At 43.2% G+C, this 17,089-nt stretch overlaps 1 protein-coding gene across 16 annotated transcripts in view; it reads left to right on the forward strand.

Annotated features, from left to right (window-relative positions):
- The window catches only part of Kiaa1217 (KIAA1217 ortholog), a 458,308-nt gene that overhangs the window by 158,259 nt on the left and 282,960 nt on the right, over positions 1-17,089 (forward strand). For 5 of the 16 annotated variants that reach the window (XM_029470023.1, XM_029470051.1, XM_029470027.1 and 2 more), the window contains exon 1: positions 7,018-7,432. The exons of 10 other annotated variants lie outside the window; for them this stretch is intronic. In XM_029470023.1, the coding sequence (XP_029325883.1) occupies positions 7,363-7,432 (70 nt within the window). In that variant the 5' untranslated portion in view covers positions 7,018-7,362. Of the gene's footprint in view, positions 1-7,017; positions 7,433-17,089 lie in introns of those variants that run through there. One more of the 16 variants, XM_029470032.1, reaches the window with a different exon arrangement.

The raw sequence follows: 17,089 nt of genomic DNA on the forward strand, positions 1-17,089 counted from the left end.
CTTTGTAGACCAGGCTGGCCTCGAACTCAGAAATCCGCCTGCCTCTGCCTCCCAAGTGCTGGGATTAAAGGCGTGCGCCACCACGCCCGGCTAGCGTTATTCTTAATAAAGTGTATTTCAAATTTGTTCAGTCAAACTTAGCCAGGGTTCCAAAGCCCTACTTAAAATTCAACTAGGAAGTTACCTATTCAGTACTAATTAGCATTATAAAGTCAGAGCCTACAGCTCAGGGCTTTTCTGTTAGTGGTTTACTAGGATAAAAAGGACAGTCTTAGCCAGATACAGTTTATCACAAGAAAAGTTAGGGAATCCCACGGAATCAGGTTTTTTCTTTAGCCCTAAGAATTCAAGCAGAACTATTGAGCATAGATAAATTTTTTGCCTCAGGCCAGCCTTTTCTTTTTTTTTTTTAATTTTTGTTAACAACAGGGAGGAGATGTAGTCTCCCCTCCCCCAGCCTGAAACCTGCTTGCTCAGGGGTGGAACTTCCTGCTCATTCATTCTGTCATGCCCACTGCTGGACCATGCCACTTTGCTGTTTGGAGCCACACACATGCTCACCCTGCTACTGGACCCCGAGATTATTTGGCAGGAATCGGGTCCCCTCCCCCTTCCTTCATAACTGAGTGCCAGAACAAGTAAAATTGAGCTTTGATCAGAGTGATTTTGACTTGGCTCCATTCTTTCTTCTGCCTGTCTAGTTCCTCTCTTGCAGCCCGAGTTGCCATCTCAGTTGAACCGTTCATTGCGAGCTGCTGGTCGGCCGCAACAAGGACTGCTTTCATTGTGCCCCATAAGTTTGGGTATGTTGTGGCTTCATTTTCATTAAACTCCAAAAAGTCTTTAATTTATTTTTTTATTTCTTCCTTGACCAAGTTATCTTCGAGTAGAGAGTTGTTCAGCTTCCACATGAATGTTGGCTTTCTATTATTTATGTTGTTACTGAAGATCAGCCTTAGTCCATTTTCATCTGATAGGATGCATGGGATAATTTCAATATTTTTCTATCTATTGAGGCCTGTTTTGTGACAAATTATATGGTCAATTTTGGAGAAGGTAGCATGAGGTGCTGAGAAGAAGGTATATCCTTTTGTTTTAGGATAAAATGTTCTGTAGATATCTGTTAGACCCATTTGTTTCATAACTTCTGTTAGTTTAACTGTGTCCCTGTTTAGTTTCTGTTTCCAGGATCTGTCCATTGATGAAAGTGGGGAGCTCAATTCTCCCACTATTATTGTGTGAAGTACAATGTGTGCTTTGAGCTTTATTATAGTTTCTTTAATGAATGTGGATGCCCTTGCATTTGGAGCATAGATATTCAGAATTGAGAGTTTATCTTGGAAGATTTTACCTTTGATGAGTATGAAGTGCCCCTCCTTCTCTTTTTTGATAACTTTGGGTTAGAAGTCAATTTTATTCGATATTAAAATGACTACTCCAGCTTGTTTCTTCTGACCATTTGCTTGGAAAATTGTTTTCCAGACTTCTACTCTGAGGTCTTTGTCCCTGAGGTGGGTTTCCTCTATGTCTTTGTCCCTGAGGTGGGTTTCCTGTATGCAGCAAAATGTTGGGTCCTGTTTATGTACCCAGTCTGTTAGTCTATGTCTTTTTATTGGGGAATTGAGTCCATTGATATTAAGAGATATTAGGAACAGTAATTGTTGCTTCCTGTTATTTTTTTGTTGTTGTTAGAGTTGGGATTCTGTTCTTGTGGCTGTCTTCTTTTAAGTTTGTTGAAGGATTACTTTCTTGCTTTTTCTGCAACATAATTTCCCTCCTTGTGTTGGAATTTTCCCTTTATTATTCTCTAAAGGCTGAATTCATGGAAAGATATTGTGTGAATTTGGTTTTGTCATGGAATACTTTGGTTTCTCCATCTATGGTAATTGAGAGTTTTGTTGGGTATAGTAGCCTGGGTTGTCATTTGTGTTCTCTTATGGTCTGTATAACATCTGTCCAGGATCTTCTGGCTTTCATAGTCTCTGGTGAGAAGTCTTGTGTAATTCTAACAGGTCTGCCTTTATATGTTACTTGACCTTTTTCCCTTACTGCTTTTAATATTCTGTCTTTATTTAGTGCATTTGTTGTCCTGATTATTATGTGTCAGGCGGAACTTCTTTTCTGGTCCAGTCTATTTTGAGTTCTGTAAGTTTCTTATATGTTCATGGGCATCTCTTTCTTTAGTTTAGGAAAGTTTTCTTCTATAATTTTGTTGAGGATATTTACTGGCCCTTTAATTTGAAAATCTTCATTCTCATTTATACCTATCATCCTTAGGTTTGGTCTTATCATTGTGTCCTGGATTTCCTGGATGTTTTGAGTTAGGATCTTTTTGCATTTTGCATGTTCTTTGGTTATTGTGTCCATCTTTTCTATTGGATCTTCTGCACCTGAGATTCTCTCTTCCATCTCTTGTATTCTCTTGCTGAAGCTCGCTTCTATGGTTCCTGATTTCTTTCCTGGGATTTCTATCTCCAGAGTTGTCTCTGTTTGGGTTTTCTTTACTGATTCTACTTCCATTTTTAGATCTTGGCTAGTTTTGTTCAATTCCATCACCTGTTTGGTTGTATTTTCCTGTAATTCTTTAAGGAATTTTTGTGCTTCCTCTTTAAGGACTTCTACCTGTTTAGCAGTATTCTCCTGTATTTCTTTAAGTGAGTTATTAATGCCCTTCTTAAAGTCCTCTACCAGCATGATGAGATATAATTTTAAATCTGAGTCTTGCTTTTCCGGTGTGTTGGGTTTCCAGGACTCGCTGTGGTGAGTATATTGGGTTTTGATGATGCTGAGTGGTTTTGGTTTCTGTTAGTAACGTTTGCCTTTCGCCCTTTCACCATCTGGTAATCTCTGGTGTTAGATGTTCTAGCTGTCACTGGCTGGAGCTTGTTCCTCCTGTGATTCTGTTATCCTCTGTCAGCACTCCTGGGAGTCTAACTCTCTCTTGAAACCCAGTGGTCAGAGCACTCTCTGCAGGCAAGCTCTCCTCTTTCAGGGATGGTGCACAGAGGTCTGGAGCTCATCTCTGCCTTCTGGCTGAGGATAAAGGCCTGAAGGGACCCTGTCCAAGAAGCTCTGTTGCTTCTGCATCCCACGTGCTCTCCTGTGTGGACTGGTCTGAGAGACCCAGGATACAAGATCTGTTCACTTTGTTTTGACTGAGTCATCAGTGCCTTTAAAAGTTCCATTGAAGGACTGAAGCAAGCATCAATTATTTCTTTTGTGTCCAAATGTTAAATTACTTTAAACTGTCTCGCTTTTAACAAAATTTAAAAAAAAAAAAAAAACATATATCAAGGTAATTCCACTTAGGCTTGGCTCTAGACATGATTTCTCTTTTGCATAGTTTACATAAAAGAAGCCAATGTGTTTTCCCACTGCCCTGTAATTAATCAGGCCTAAAGCAAATCATGCCCCATTGTTTGTGGTTAATTCTCATCTTAGACAACTCATGCAAATGCTGTCTTTTAAAATCCCACAGTCCAGTTCTGTTATGGGTTGGTTATGATTGAAAAGTCAACTTTGTCCTCCTGGCACTTCTCTTTTAATTTAATGACAGTCTTCTGTGTGTACAAAAGCTAATTTTAAGTCCGAATTCCTACATATGAGAAAGGCTTGCACCTTCTCTGTGTCAAGGAAATGGTGTTGAAAGTTTAACCCCCAGGATCATTCTTGTGGCTCTCTAGATAACTAGAAGAAAACTAAATTTAGGTTCTTGCTTTCCTGTAAATTTTGGGCAGATTGGATGTGATAGAAAATTTGAAAGCCAAAAATTATATTTTTAAAGGCACAGAATACTTCTTGTCCAGAGTTGCCTCTAGATTAAAGAACCGTCTCTCTAGCACCTAGAATGACAATCGTGGTATATTTCTTGAAAGTTTGAGTGCAAGTTTATGTAGATTGCAGAATACAACAACTGGTTCTCTGCATGTATGTATGTATATATGTATGTATGTTTGTTTGTTTTTCCTAGAAACTTGACAGTCCATGGAATAATAAGGTCAGTGTGCCTGGAGGAGATATATGTAAATAGCAGGTAAAATGACATGACAGGTTTTCTCTGTATAGCCCTGACTGTCCTGGAACTCACTTTGTAGACCAGGCTGGCCTTGAACTCAGAAATCCACCTTCTTCTGCCTCCCAAGTGCTGGGATTAAAGGCGTGTGCCGCCACCACCCAGCTCAGTCCCTGTTCTTAAGGAGAAGCAAAAGAACTCCAGTGAGTCACAACATTTCTGCCTATAAAATTGTCAGCATGTTGTTCTGCGGGAGGATACTTCACCATCACTACGTGTGTGGGTCACAGTCTTTGATGACGTAGGTTCACGGTCTTTCTCATCCTCCTATCTATCCTGTGCAGGATATCTGGAATATCTATTAAAGTAGCAGCAGTCTGCTTTTTGCATGAGAGAGTAGCAGAGGCATTTGGACAGTAAAGGAATTCCTTAGGCTGCTTAGAGTCCTATATTGGTCCAGATATTGTGGAAGAACTCCCTGTGTTTGGCCCATCTAAGGATCTACAGAGGCCTAAAACTGGCTCAGTTGCTTTGCACACAGCACCAGGAGGGTGGCGGTATCATTGCTATCTACAAACGGATCTGTCCTGTCTGAATGCAATTGAAGGGAAGGTTCCTGTTGACTGGCTGCAGTAGCCTGCTGTTTTTTGCCTTCATCATGGAGTCTGTTCCCGTGACAGACAGAGCTGCTCAGAGGAGGCTGGCTTGTCCCACAGGGCAACAGGTTTGGTAGTATCAAAGCCCCTAGCCTCTTATTTCAACTCACTGCTCCTTCCACTGGTATTGATAATTTGAAAACTTAACAGCAACCACGTATGACTTGAGGGGTTGGAGAGATGCTTAGCAGTTACAAGTACTTGCTATACAAGTATGAGCTCCCACATGCCAAGTTGGGCCTCCTGCACCTGCCTGTACATTCAGGATTGAGGAAGGCAGAGACAGGGAGGGCTGCTGGCTGGTAGACTAGCCAAAAGTGTTTAGGGAGAGACCTGACTCAGTGGGAATAAAGTTGAAAGTGGTAAAGGAGATTGAATGCCCTCTTCTGAGCTCCAGGCATGCAAGACATGCACAGCCACATATCCAAGTATATAAATATACCTAGAAAGACAACCGGAACAATCCAACCTGAAGCCCGAATGCAGGAGACTCTTCCTCTGTGAAGGTTTTGTGGGTTTGTTGTTCTTATTGTTGTTGTTTGATTGGTTGTTTTTTTTTTTATTTTGTTTTGTTTGTGGTGCTTCCATTTAAACCTAGGACCTTGAACATGCTAGGCAAATGTTCTATCATTGAGCTACACTCTCCTACCTCTTGGGCTTTCAAAAACAGGTTATCAGTTGCTCAAGAAGGCTTTGAACTCACTCTGTAGCAAAGGCAAGCCTCCTTGAATTTACAATCTTCCTGCCTCAGTAGCTGAGATTACAAGCCTGTACACCAAATGGATCTCCCTTTTTGAATACTTATACCTAAATAAATAGCCAGGAGTATGGGGATAACTGCACTTCATGACGTCCTTGGGTAAGATCATAGGGTGTTGCTGTTGCAAGGTCATGGAAGCTTCTAGTTATTTGCTGTGTAAACCTACTCCTTGGTGCTGGAGAGATGACTCAATTATTGCTCTTTCAGTCAGAAAGAGCACTTGTTGTTCTTTCAGTCAAGTCTGTCCCAACACCCATGTGGTGGCTCACAACCATCTAACACCAGTTAGAGAGAATCAACACTCTTTTCTGACTTTATGGGCACTGCACCAATGTGGTACGCATATCTATGTGTACACAAGACACCCATACACATAAAATAAAAATAAATCTTTAAATATAAAATAAACATACACACACAAGAAAAAGAAAAAGAAAAAAATAATAAAATAAACACACTGTCTGTACTCCCCTTGCCAGGACACTGCTTGAGTTTCCTATAAGACCTCCACATTGTCTTAGACTTCCAGAAAAATCCTATTAGGAATGGAGGGGCTCTTTCTCCAACATGGGTGTCATTCATACCTTAACTTGTGGCACACTTTTTTGTCTTTTAGAGACTTCCGCATTTCTATGTTCAAAATGGCCAAAATATGTCCCTACTGCTGCCAAGACACACAGGTGACTCAAGGTCAGAATCTGGCCCAGAGGCCAGCCATTGTTCTGTGCACATTCCGGTTCTAAATCAATGTCCAGTCCTGCTTGAATTGGGTCAAGGTATGGCAGGCAAGATGACCATTGTCCTCTGCCCTGAGATGATTTGAGGCTGTAGATTAAATGTCACACCTTCTCTGTTAGCTATTGGATTCTCTTCAGACCTCTAAAGGAGCCGAGGCAAATGTTGCTTAGATTCTTTTCCCATCTTTTCTGTGTGTGGACATTGTGCCTCCTAGCTCCTAGTTTCACTTTCTGGGAACTTTGCCAGCTTTCCAAGGACTGGGTAGTGAACAAAATAAATATTTGTAGGTAGTTTAAAAGGAGAACAAGTCTGTCAGATGTAATTCTGCCCATCCAAAGAAAAAACATTTTAATTGTCTTTCAGAGGTTTTTAAGTAATTAGCTTGAGAGACTCAGAAGGTTGATTTAGTAAGTGGCTTTTAAGATTTGTGATCAAGAGGAGTGTTTGTGTGTATGGATGTGGGTGTGTGTGTGTACACGTGTGTGTGTGTGTGTGTGTGTGTGTGTGTGTGTGTGGGGGGGGGGGGGGGGAGTCCAAGAAAGGGAAGGTGAATTAAAAAATCAAAACAAGAAAAGGGTTTAACATGCAGGGGTTAAAGTCCAGGTAAGAAAGCTATTGAAGTCACTAGAGGAGATTGCAATACTTCTTCATAGATGCTGAGTAGTCCCCCACAGAGTTTGTGTGTAAAACTTTTAAAGAGATTTCTCATAACTTTGGGGGAGAGTTCGCTCCTTATTACTCAGCCTATATGGGGGGCCTATTGGGCTCCTGAGATTCAAGAGGGCTGGGCCTGGCTTGAAACAGCAGTTCCTGTCCCTAGTCCTGTGTGAAGTGTTTGCCTTGTCCCTAAGCTGCGAGTCCCGGGAAACCCAGCAGGCTGCGTCCTAGGTCAGCAGAGCCGTCACCTGTTGGGCGGCAGAGGCGGGGACAGCCGCCGCCTACAAGACACAGCCCCCAGTCCTGGCGACAGCAGGAGGGTGGCGGACGCTCCGGGACCAGGGCCGAGGAGGCCGGGCGCTGGAATGCAGTCTTCCCGGGCGAGGGAGACTTTGCACCGGAGTGGAGACTAGTTGGGGTGGGGTTTCGCCAGTCCCCTCCGCCCCACCCCCGGACCCCCTTCCAAGCGCTTTCTGCGAGCTTTCCGAACTGCGCTCTGAAGTTTCCAGAGGGAGAAGCCTGGCCGGCCGGCAGGGACAATGGAAGAAAGCGAAGGCCAGAAATGTGAGCCGAACCTGCCTCCCTCCGGAGACAGCAGACAGATGCCCCGTAAGTAACAGTCCTCAAAGATGGAGTTACACGCACGCTGCTTAGAACAGGAGACCGGGCGCCTGGCGCCAGGAAAAGTCTACTTCTTGGTGTGTCTGTGTGTGTGTGTGTGTGTGTGTGTGTGCGTGTGTGCGTGTGCGTGCGTGGTGTGTGTGTGTGTGTGTGTGTGTGTGTGTGTGTGTGTGTGTGTGTGGTGTGTGTGTGTGTTGGGCGAGGGGGTGGGGTGTACTTTCAAACTGAGCCCAGAGCTGTGGTTTCTTGGCTCTACTTTGTCTCTTGTGAGATCTTCCTAAAGTCGGTGAAGAGGTGGTGTATGGTGTCAAACTGGTCGAACAGTGAGCAAGCAGTTTGTGCGAGATCTCTAAGCAATGACAAATGAATCTCCCGGCAGCTATTTGATAATTTCCTGGTCCTTCGGGAGGCTCGAAAAGACAATTTTGCACCTACCTCCCAGGCGCAGTGGTTCCATTCATTGGTTAGGAGTTTCCATGGGGGCAGCTTCTTGCGGGCTACAAAGTTTTGCGGCGCTTTAGAGTTAAATTGGAGTTTAAGGATGTTTCTGTTTTGCAGATCCGAACGGCTGGGAAGTAATTGAGCATCTAGATGATAGATAGAACTCTGGGGCTTTCTGTATAAATGTAAAAGTTGGGAGTTCTTAAAACAGTTTTCCTGTATTTTCTCCAGGCAGTTTCTTTTTCTACATTCTGTTTATAATAGACTTGTCTTTTCCGTTGGGAATTTCCAGAACCTTATATAGTTCCGAATAAATCTTGCCGGGAGGGTGGGTGGCTGTAGACTGATGCCAGCGCTCCTCAGCCCCTCTCACTGCAAACTGTCCGGGCACCTACCACACAATCTCGAACCGCCCCTCCCTACCCGTCCAGGTTCATGGAAGGGCCAGTTAGTAACACAAAGATGTGCAGGGCTGTGCACAACAGCGCGTGGGAGTGGGGATTATGCACAAGGGAAAAGGTGTGTGTTTTTTAAAATGAAAAAAGGAAGTAGCACATGACTCATCCACACTGAAAATGCAAAGCCAAGCCAGACAGAAGAAAATACAATTAGGAGAGAAAAATCCCCTAGAGAACTGAAAAGGAAGCCTGCCTGCTAAATGTTCAGTGAACCCCTGAGCCTTGGAGCGGCAGTCCACTTGTCTGAGCGCAGTTTGAGGGTTGGTGGCCTCCAGTCTGGGAAAGGCCCCCAACTTGCTCTCTTTTGATAGGACGGTTCTTACTTCAGGAATCCAACCTCTGGGCCTGTCCTGAAAGAAACGACCCAGATTTTAGAGGGAACAATTAGTTTGGGACCAGTTTAAGAACTAAGCCTGAAACAACTGGATTAAGTCATTGCTGTGTCCCAGGTTTCGATGGTCAGATGCCTCCCCTTGCTTACTCATCCACTCCACGAATATTGAACTTGGGCTATCTAGCAGTCAGTGTTCCAGCAGCCCGGGATCCAGCGATGCAGAGCGCAGACTGAAAAGTACTCCCCTTTATTGGATTGATGTTCTAAGGGCCAAGTTGTGGTGGGGCGGGGTAGAGGTGAACAATGAAGACATAAGCAAAACGCTGAACGTGTCAGATGTCTGGAATGCTGGATTCAGTAAAGAAAATACAGAGTGCCTAAATTAACTTTGAGTTTCAGATAAACAATGAGTAATTTTTAAAGCATATGTATTTCTTCCATATTGCATGGGTTAGACTTATACAAAAAAAAAAAAGTATGTTTTATGCTCTCAAGCTTCAAATTTTACTGGAGATCCTGTGTGTTTATCTGGTGATTCTATTAGCTAAAAGTGAGGCTAGAGGGGAACATAAGACAGGAACAAGGGAGTGGTGGTGAGACCATACAGATTTACCAGGGAGGAGCAGAGATGAGAATAAACCAAAAGCACAGCAGGAGAGGGGAGAGCGGGAACCTGGGAGGAAGATGGAAGAGGAACAGGCTGAAAGGCCAGCCCAGGCCAGATTATGGAGGCCTTATGGAACTGTGGGAAGGTCTTTAGCTTCCTTCACAGGAGGTGAGGCCGCCGCTAGCAAATTGGACTTGCCTTTTATTTAATTAAATTAATTTAAATTAATGAATTTAGAACCCTGGGAGTGAACGTAAAGACATGAGCCTGCTAGGCAAGAACTCTACTGTCTTAGTAGGCCATTGGTGGGCTGGGGTGTGGGATGGGGCTTAACACCAGCGGACTGGGGGAAGGGCTGAGAGCCTTCTGAAGTAAAGCAGGCAAGGAAACCCCGTGCGGCTCTAGTCTAGATGGCGATAAGCAGATTGTGATAAGAAGGAAGAAGATTCCTGACGGACACTGAATGCAAAGCCAAAGGAATTTGCTTAGATCAGATGTAGTGTTGAACAGAAAAGGGAGGTCAGAGAGAGCTTGAAAATATTTGATCCAGGTGACTGGGAGGATGAGGTGCGTTAAAGCATTTTGACACATGACCGAGGGCCATCTTGGGTGAGGGAGAAGAATTTCCTTAGGGTGTGTGAGGATTGAGAAACATATCAGGAGTCGACTCAGAGATTGGTCAGTGGCTTACCAGGAAGACTGGGGATTGAGCTGTCTCTCTTGTCAGTCTCTGTGAAGAAGGACAAGTCTGAGAGTTGCACCGGGGCATCCGAGAACTTACAGGTTAGTGGTTGTGGAAGGGGGAGATGGAAAAATAACAAAAGAAGGGCGAGAGTCCCAGTCAGAGTTTCAAGATCTGATTCTGCCTGACACATGCATGCTTTGATGAGACATGCACGGCTCTCTGAGGATGAGCTGAGGGAGCAGTATCGTTCAGAACAACATCACCTGCAGTGCCACACGTTCAAATCTGCAACTCGCCTTATATCTGCATATGTCTGTTCACGCTGTTACAACTCGGGGTTGCTGGTCCAGGACCATGTCTCACACATGTGCATCTGTAACATCCCATGACGTGCTAGTTACACGGGGGGACACTTAACCAATCAGTCTTAATTAGACGGAAGGCTAACAAAGCTTCCTACCCTAGGGATTTTGGTTTACCTGTCAACTGTATAAGGAAACCCTGGGTGATCATGTAACTCATTGTTCAAACTCAGACGCCTTGGAGAATAAAAGATAACTCTATAAATAATTTCACTGGGCAACAGTTGCAAGTCCGAACAGTTTGGAAAAGGTGGCATATGGTCATCTGGTCGGCAATAGTGATGATCCTGTGGCCTGAACGCTTCCTGAACTTTCTGTCCCTAGTGCCTTTCAACTGGGATGACTGTGGACACAAGCAATTATAATAAGAGAGGTATATAATTCATATATTTATGGGGCTAAATAATAAAGACGCTTATTTATGTGTGTGTGTGTACTTTGATCATTTATTAAAGATGGAAAAGAATTGCATACTGAGATGGATAGGCTTTTTTATCTTTATATAAGGATTTACATCTTGGCTGAATATTTGATACTGCAAGACGCAGGGCTTCTTTAATACTCTTCAGTGTTGATAGCTTGGTTTTATAATTGGGCTGAGAATATCACTCACATAAACACACAACACAAATGTCAAAAAATATGTTTATAGCCATTTCAGAAATTGCAGAAATTCCATCCCAGTTTCAAGCCAATATTTACTGACTGATTTTTTTTTTAAATGTATTTCAAGTCATCATCTCGAACAGCACTTTTAAAAAATCAAACATTCTAAGATAATACATTTTGAAGATACACTAATTTGATAGTTACACAATGAAGGATAACAGTAAGAAGCTATTTAAAGTCCTTGTTTTCCTTAATTAAACCATTCCTTCTCAATAAGAGCATACAGCTTTGCATGCATAGAGAAAGCACTGAAATTCAAAACATAGTAATAGAATCCAAGTCTGTGTGTTTGAGGCAGTATTTGCTGGCAAGTTGTGGCATGGTGGCAGATGCCATTGAAGCATGCATGGTGTGTGTTCAGAATCAAGGCTCCTATGAAACAGCATCATGGAGGAGCACTGCCAGAAACAGCTCAGCCTTGTTTCAACCTGTGTTTTGTTTGCTTTGTTTTTAAGATGGAGTCTCATGTAGCCCAGGATGGCCTCACAGTTTTTATGTAGCTGCAGATGGCCTTAAACTCCTACTCCTAAAGGCTGGAATTATAGGCATGCACCACATGCCTGTTTTTAAGTGTGTTGTTTGTTTACTTTTTATTTTATGTGTATGTGTGTGTGCCTGAGTCTAGGTACCACTTTCCCTACCGTGTGTGTGTGTCTGGTACCTGTGGAGATAAAAGGGGCGAGGGGAATCCCACTAGAGCTAGAGGTACAAGCATTTGTGAGCAGCCATGTGGGTGCTGGAAATCAAGCCCAGAGCCTTTGTGAGAGAAGCAAATGCTCTTAAGACCCTAGCTATCTCTTCACTCTTCAGCCCCCGATTTTGTGTGTGTGTGTATATGATATATATCATATATATGGATGATCTCATATATGTGTATATATATATATATATATATATACACATATATATGTATATATATATGATTTTGAATTAAGGTTTCTTTGCTGCAGGTTTGGAAAGCCTTTACTGTTGCTAGTGCTTTCCCAGTTTTCTCACTTAGCTTTGCAACCCCTGTAGGTGCTCAGTGTGAGGAGCTGTAAGCATTTTGCAGTGTAGGCTTTCAATAATCATTGGGGAAATTTATTTGAGACAGGGCCTCATACAGCCCAGGCTGGGTTTGAAACTCATGTAGCCAAGGCTGGACACGAACTCCCGATGTTCCTGCCTTCTGACGAGGGCTGGAATACAGGTCTGAATCATTATGTCTGGCTGTTGGTGGAATTTGAATCTGTGTCTTATTCTCTTTGGAGGCCATGGGCTCCTAGTATCATCCTTCGGTTGTCCCCAACATGACCTCCTCTTCTGGCTTTTAAAGGTTTCTTGAAAGCTCTGTGGGGAGAATCCATCTACCTGATTGCCTCCTCTGGCAATGGGAGCCTCCATCTAGAGCTAGGCTACAGAATGACAGATGCTCAGTCTGTGCTCTGAAACAGCCTAGTCAGTTTCTACCTTCATATCTTCTTTCGCTCTTTAAAGCACTGACCTGGCGCTCAAATTATACATTAGTTGTTTGTTGACTGACTCTCTAATCATCATGTAGACACTCCTATGCAATCTATCTTGATCAGCACCCCACCACCTCCTATCCCTTTTAGTGTTTGGAGCAGGCCATTATTCAATATTTGTGCAAATGAATGTTGACTCAGTCAATTAATTTGAATTAATACAACACAGGACGCTTCTCTAGATTACACGAATGCTCTACCTATTGTATAAAGTCTGTAAGGAATTGTTTTTATCCTTGACTTCATTTTTTAAGAAACGTATTTATGGATATGAGTGTTTGCCTGCATGTATGTCTGTATACAACATGCCTGCCTAGTACCCACAGAGGCCAGAATTGAACAAGGATCCCCCGGAACTGGAGTTATAGAGAATTGCGAGCTGACATTTGAGTGCTGGGAATTGAACTCCTGCTTTGGAGGAACAGCCAGTGTTCTAAACTAGTGAGCTGTCTCTTCAGCTAACCACTATGAAGAAGTGAAGAGAGCCAGGTGGTAGAGGAACCTTTAATACCAGTCCTCAGGAGGCAGGGGCAAGTGGATTGCTGAGACCAGCCTGGTCTATAGAGTTCCAGGACAGACAAGTGTGTGCATACACCACACACACACAGGAGTATGTGGACTACCTAATATATAGTAGGATATATATGTACCTATATGTTGTTGGTTATTTGAGACAAGATTTTGTGCTCTGTTACACAGTAGTCCCAGCTATTATGGAATTTACTATGTAACCCAGGCTAGCTTTCAACTCCTATAGGAGAGAGCCCCTGGACTCCCTAATCTTGACCATGGAATAAATTCTCAGAAAAGTATAATTCAGTGGTAGAGTGCATGTTTAGCATGTGTATGTACAAGACTTCGTGTTTATTTTTCACCCCCCCCCCAAATAAAATTAAAAGCAAATAAGATAAAAATAAAATAAAATAAATATCCCAGGAAGTAGCTGCACTACCGCCAGTTCCCAGTAGGTTGTGAAGTGCCCAAATGATGCCAAACCCCAGATCCCTCTCTGTGTGGTCTGACTCAGCCAGAGTAATCAGAACATGGCAAAGTCACAGCCACTACAGTCCAGCAGTTGCTGGTCTGCATAGCTTGCTGTATGGACGGCTCCTTAGGGATGCTTGGCTTTCTATAACCCTCTGCCTTTTTGAATTTGCCCTCCCAGATCCCTCTTTACCTTTCTTGTCCAGGATGTAGACACATCACAGCTGGAGTCCCCTGGGTCTCTGAAGAGTAGCTCTTTGGTGAGCCTGCCCTCCTCCTGTTCTTCCTCCTTCTCCTCCCCCTCCTCCCCACCCCACTCACTTGTGCTCCGGGGAGTGTTTAAGGGCTGATTTTCCATTCGAAGCTCTTGTTTTCTCTTTGCCCTGCTGGAAGTGGGCTCCCTGGAAGAGTTTGGGAGGGGCAGGAAGAGGAAACAGGGCTGCCTTTCAGCCTTGCCCAGGCCTTGTCTTTAGGCTACAACTTCTCTACTTTGTTAGACAAGGATTCCCAGAATAGCAAACAGCCAGACACACCCATATTTACATCTTAGCACCAAAGTTCTTTCCAAACAAGAAACAGAAGTGCCATTCTGTTTGACAGCTTGAGAGTCCCTGCCTGCACTTTTCTTCATACAGATCATGTGAAACTGGCCCACTTGGGTCTGACACCATAACTGTGGAATAGTGGCAAAATGGACCTTTGTCTGTTCCTTCCCTTGTTTATGCATGCCTCTCCTTGGGTTTTATGCTCAGCTAAAAGGCTGAATTCTCCCCAGGTGATTCAAATGGCCCAAATGTCATTTCTCCTTCAGGTGTGGGGCTGGCAGCTGCTCAGAGCAGAGGAAAGGCCTAATCAACTGTGAAGAGTTTGAGTGGCTTTGGGTGGACAGGACTGGGTTATTGAGGTGCTGGTGCTGGGCTGGGGTGGAGGCAGATGGGACCAATGGAGTGGCGGATGAGGGCAAGCAATAAGGGTGAGCAGACAAAGATGGGCTCTGTGTGCTGGCTGGCCTGTATCAGTCTCCCTTGTTAACTGCTGGTACCGTTTCCATCCCTTTACTGTATGTCACATTCAGTTTTGTTAGACCACCGGAAACATTATTTTAAAATCCACAAGAACATGAACAAAGTAGAAAAACAGCATAAAATTGATGCGACCTTTCCCATGAAAAGCATGAAGGAAGGGTTGAGTTTAAAGTCCGGTACATGGGATGACTGCAAGGCTAATGAAGACTGTAGATTGACAGTGACCTCCAAGACCCTACTTCTAGCTCGTTGCCCAGTTTACTTCAAAGAAGAACATGGGAGACTCCACAGTCCGCAGGTCTGCTTCAGCTATCTTGACCTGCTGTAACAATCCCTGGATGGAGCAGAGTGTGTCTTCCTCTTGCCTGACTGGTTACATGTGACCTTTTGTCCATATATATATAGCTGAATGTAAATGCGTGTGTTTTATGACCATGTAAAGCAATAGCCTCTCCAGACTGTCAGACTTGCTCATTAATCTAGCTGTCCTGAATAATTTTAACATGGATTATTTTAATGTTGAAAGCAATCTTGAAAAGCCACAGGGTTCTTCTATCATGCACATAGCAGTTTTGTCCAATGCAAAACATGTATTCAACACACATGCACACACACACACACACACACACACATGTGCACATATATGCACACATATACACACACACATGCACACACACAAAAGATGAAGCTCTATGTCTTCTTGGCACATATGTTTATTAGCCTGAGATATGATCTGTTCTCAGTTTTGTTTTTTGTGGTGATGCTATGGCTCTGATCCAGAGCTTTGCACATCCTAGGCAAGATGTTGACCTCTAAGCTCTATCTCCAGCCATGTGCTTTGCTCTATGTAATAGACTCTGTGACTCCTGTATTATTAGGGAATGGATGCTTTAAAAAAAGGAAACTGTGACGAGAATTTGAGTATTAGAGATTATTACTTAATAAAGATTATTATTACTAAATAAATAACATTATACTAATCTTTCAATATATTTTTAACCAAAACATCTGTTTTCTGCTCCTTTAAGCTTACTGCTAAAACTAGTAAGAGCTAAGAGTAACTAATTGGGCTGTTTCCTTCCCTTCCTTCATCAGTGTCTGATGGAGATGTTGTAATGAGCAAAGTAATGAGAAGTGGAGTACACAAGAAGAATTGTTCTCAGGACACACATTGAGCTTTGGAAGACTAGGACAAGGAAATAAGCCAGAGATGAAAATAGTCTCTATTCTTTGCTAGAAGGAGTCTGCACTGGGAACTCTGTATGCAGGGGTTTCCAGGCAAAGGGAAACTAAGTGTTACGGTATTGGTTCCCTTGCTTTTAGGGAGATGTTTATACCCAAAATCTGGACACCTGTTGCTGTATGTGTATGTATGGTGGTGGCGGTGGGGTGCACCTGTACCTGTAGAGGTCAGGGGACAATTTGCAGGAGTTGATTTTCTTCTACTGTGTAGATACTGGGTCTTGAACTCATGTCCTCGGGCTTGGAGGCAAGTGCCTTTACCCACTGAGCCTATTCTGCTTATTCTAAAAAGACGTGAGAACTGGGCATGATGGTGCACCAGCTCTTAGTTCCAGTACTTGGGAGGCTGATGCAGGAGGAACTCTGTGAGTTCAAGGCCAACCTGGTCAACAGAGCAAGCTAACATAGTGAGACCCGGTCTCAAAAACAAAACAAGACAAAAAAACAAGCAAAAGGCTGTGAGAGTTGTTCTTGATTCCTTGCAGCTTCTCAGGGAAGGGGTCTTCAGTGTTCCTTACTTTCATCCTTATCGTAAAACAAACAACACACAGGCAAAAAACAAAGGAAAAGGAGAGGGGGATCCTTGGACATGCTATGAACTGGAAGCATTAACCTTGTCCCCCCTAGTTGATTTTTTTCTAGGAGACTCTAACGATTAACTTTGAGAGGCAAGCTTGGAACCTGTCTACATAGGTCAAAGCCATCAAAACATACCCACGGTCCTTCCCTTGAGTGTGTGTGTGTTGGATGAAGTAATTTCGCAGACTATGTGGCTAAGCCTTCACTTTATAGATCCTCAAATATTACATTTCATGATATTCCCCTTGCCTGGCCTATGATAATGGAGAAAGGAACTTCCCAGAGGGTCACAGTGCCAGCAATCTTCTGAGAGTTATAGAACTATCTTTCTTCTTGGTGCTGAATGATACATGTCAGAACCGTCTTTAGATGATAAATATTTAAAAATCTCATTAGTTGTTTGAAACTATTATGAAAATTATACAAATGGTCAGAATTCCTGGGGTTAACTCTGAAGTAATTACAGTCACAGGGGCAGCCTACTAACCTGCAAACAACCGGTTTCTCTGACCTTACTTTTTTTTTTTTTTTTTTTTTTTTGGTTTTTTTTTTTGAGACAGGGTTTCTCCATATAACCCTGGCTGTCCTTGAACTCACTTTGTAGACCAGGCTGACCTCGAACTCAGAAATCCTCCTGCCTCTGCCTCCCAAGTGCTGGGATTAAAGGCGTCTGCCACCACACCCGGCTCCTGACCTTTCTTGTTAACAAACTCAATGACAGAGAAGTAAAAAATTCTTATAGCGTCTAACATAC

Source organism: Mus caroli, chromosome 2, assembly GCF_900094665.2.
Source record: "Mus caroli chromosome 2, CAROLI_EIJ_v1.1, whole genome shotgun sequence".
Classification (NCBI taxonomy): Eukaryota; Metazoa; Chordata; class Mammalia; order Rodentia; family Muridae; genus Mus; species Mus caroli.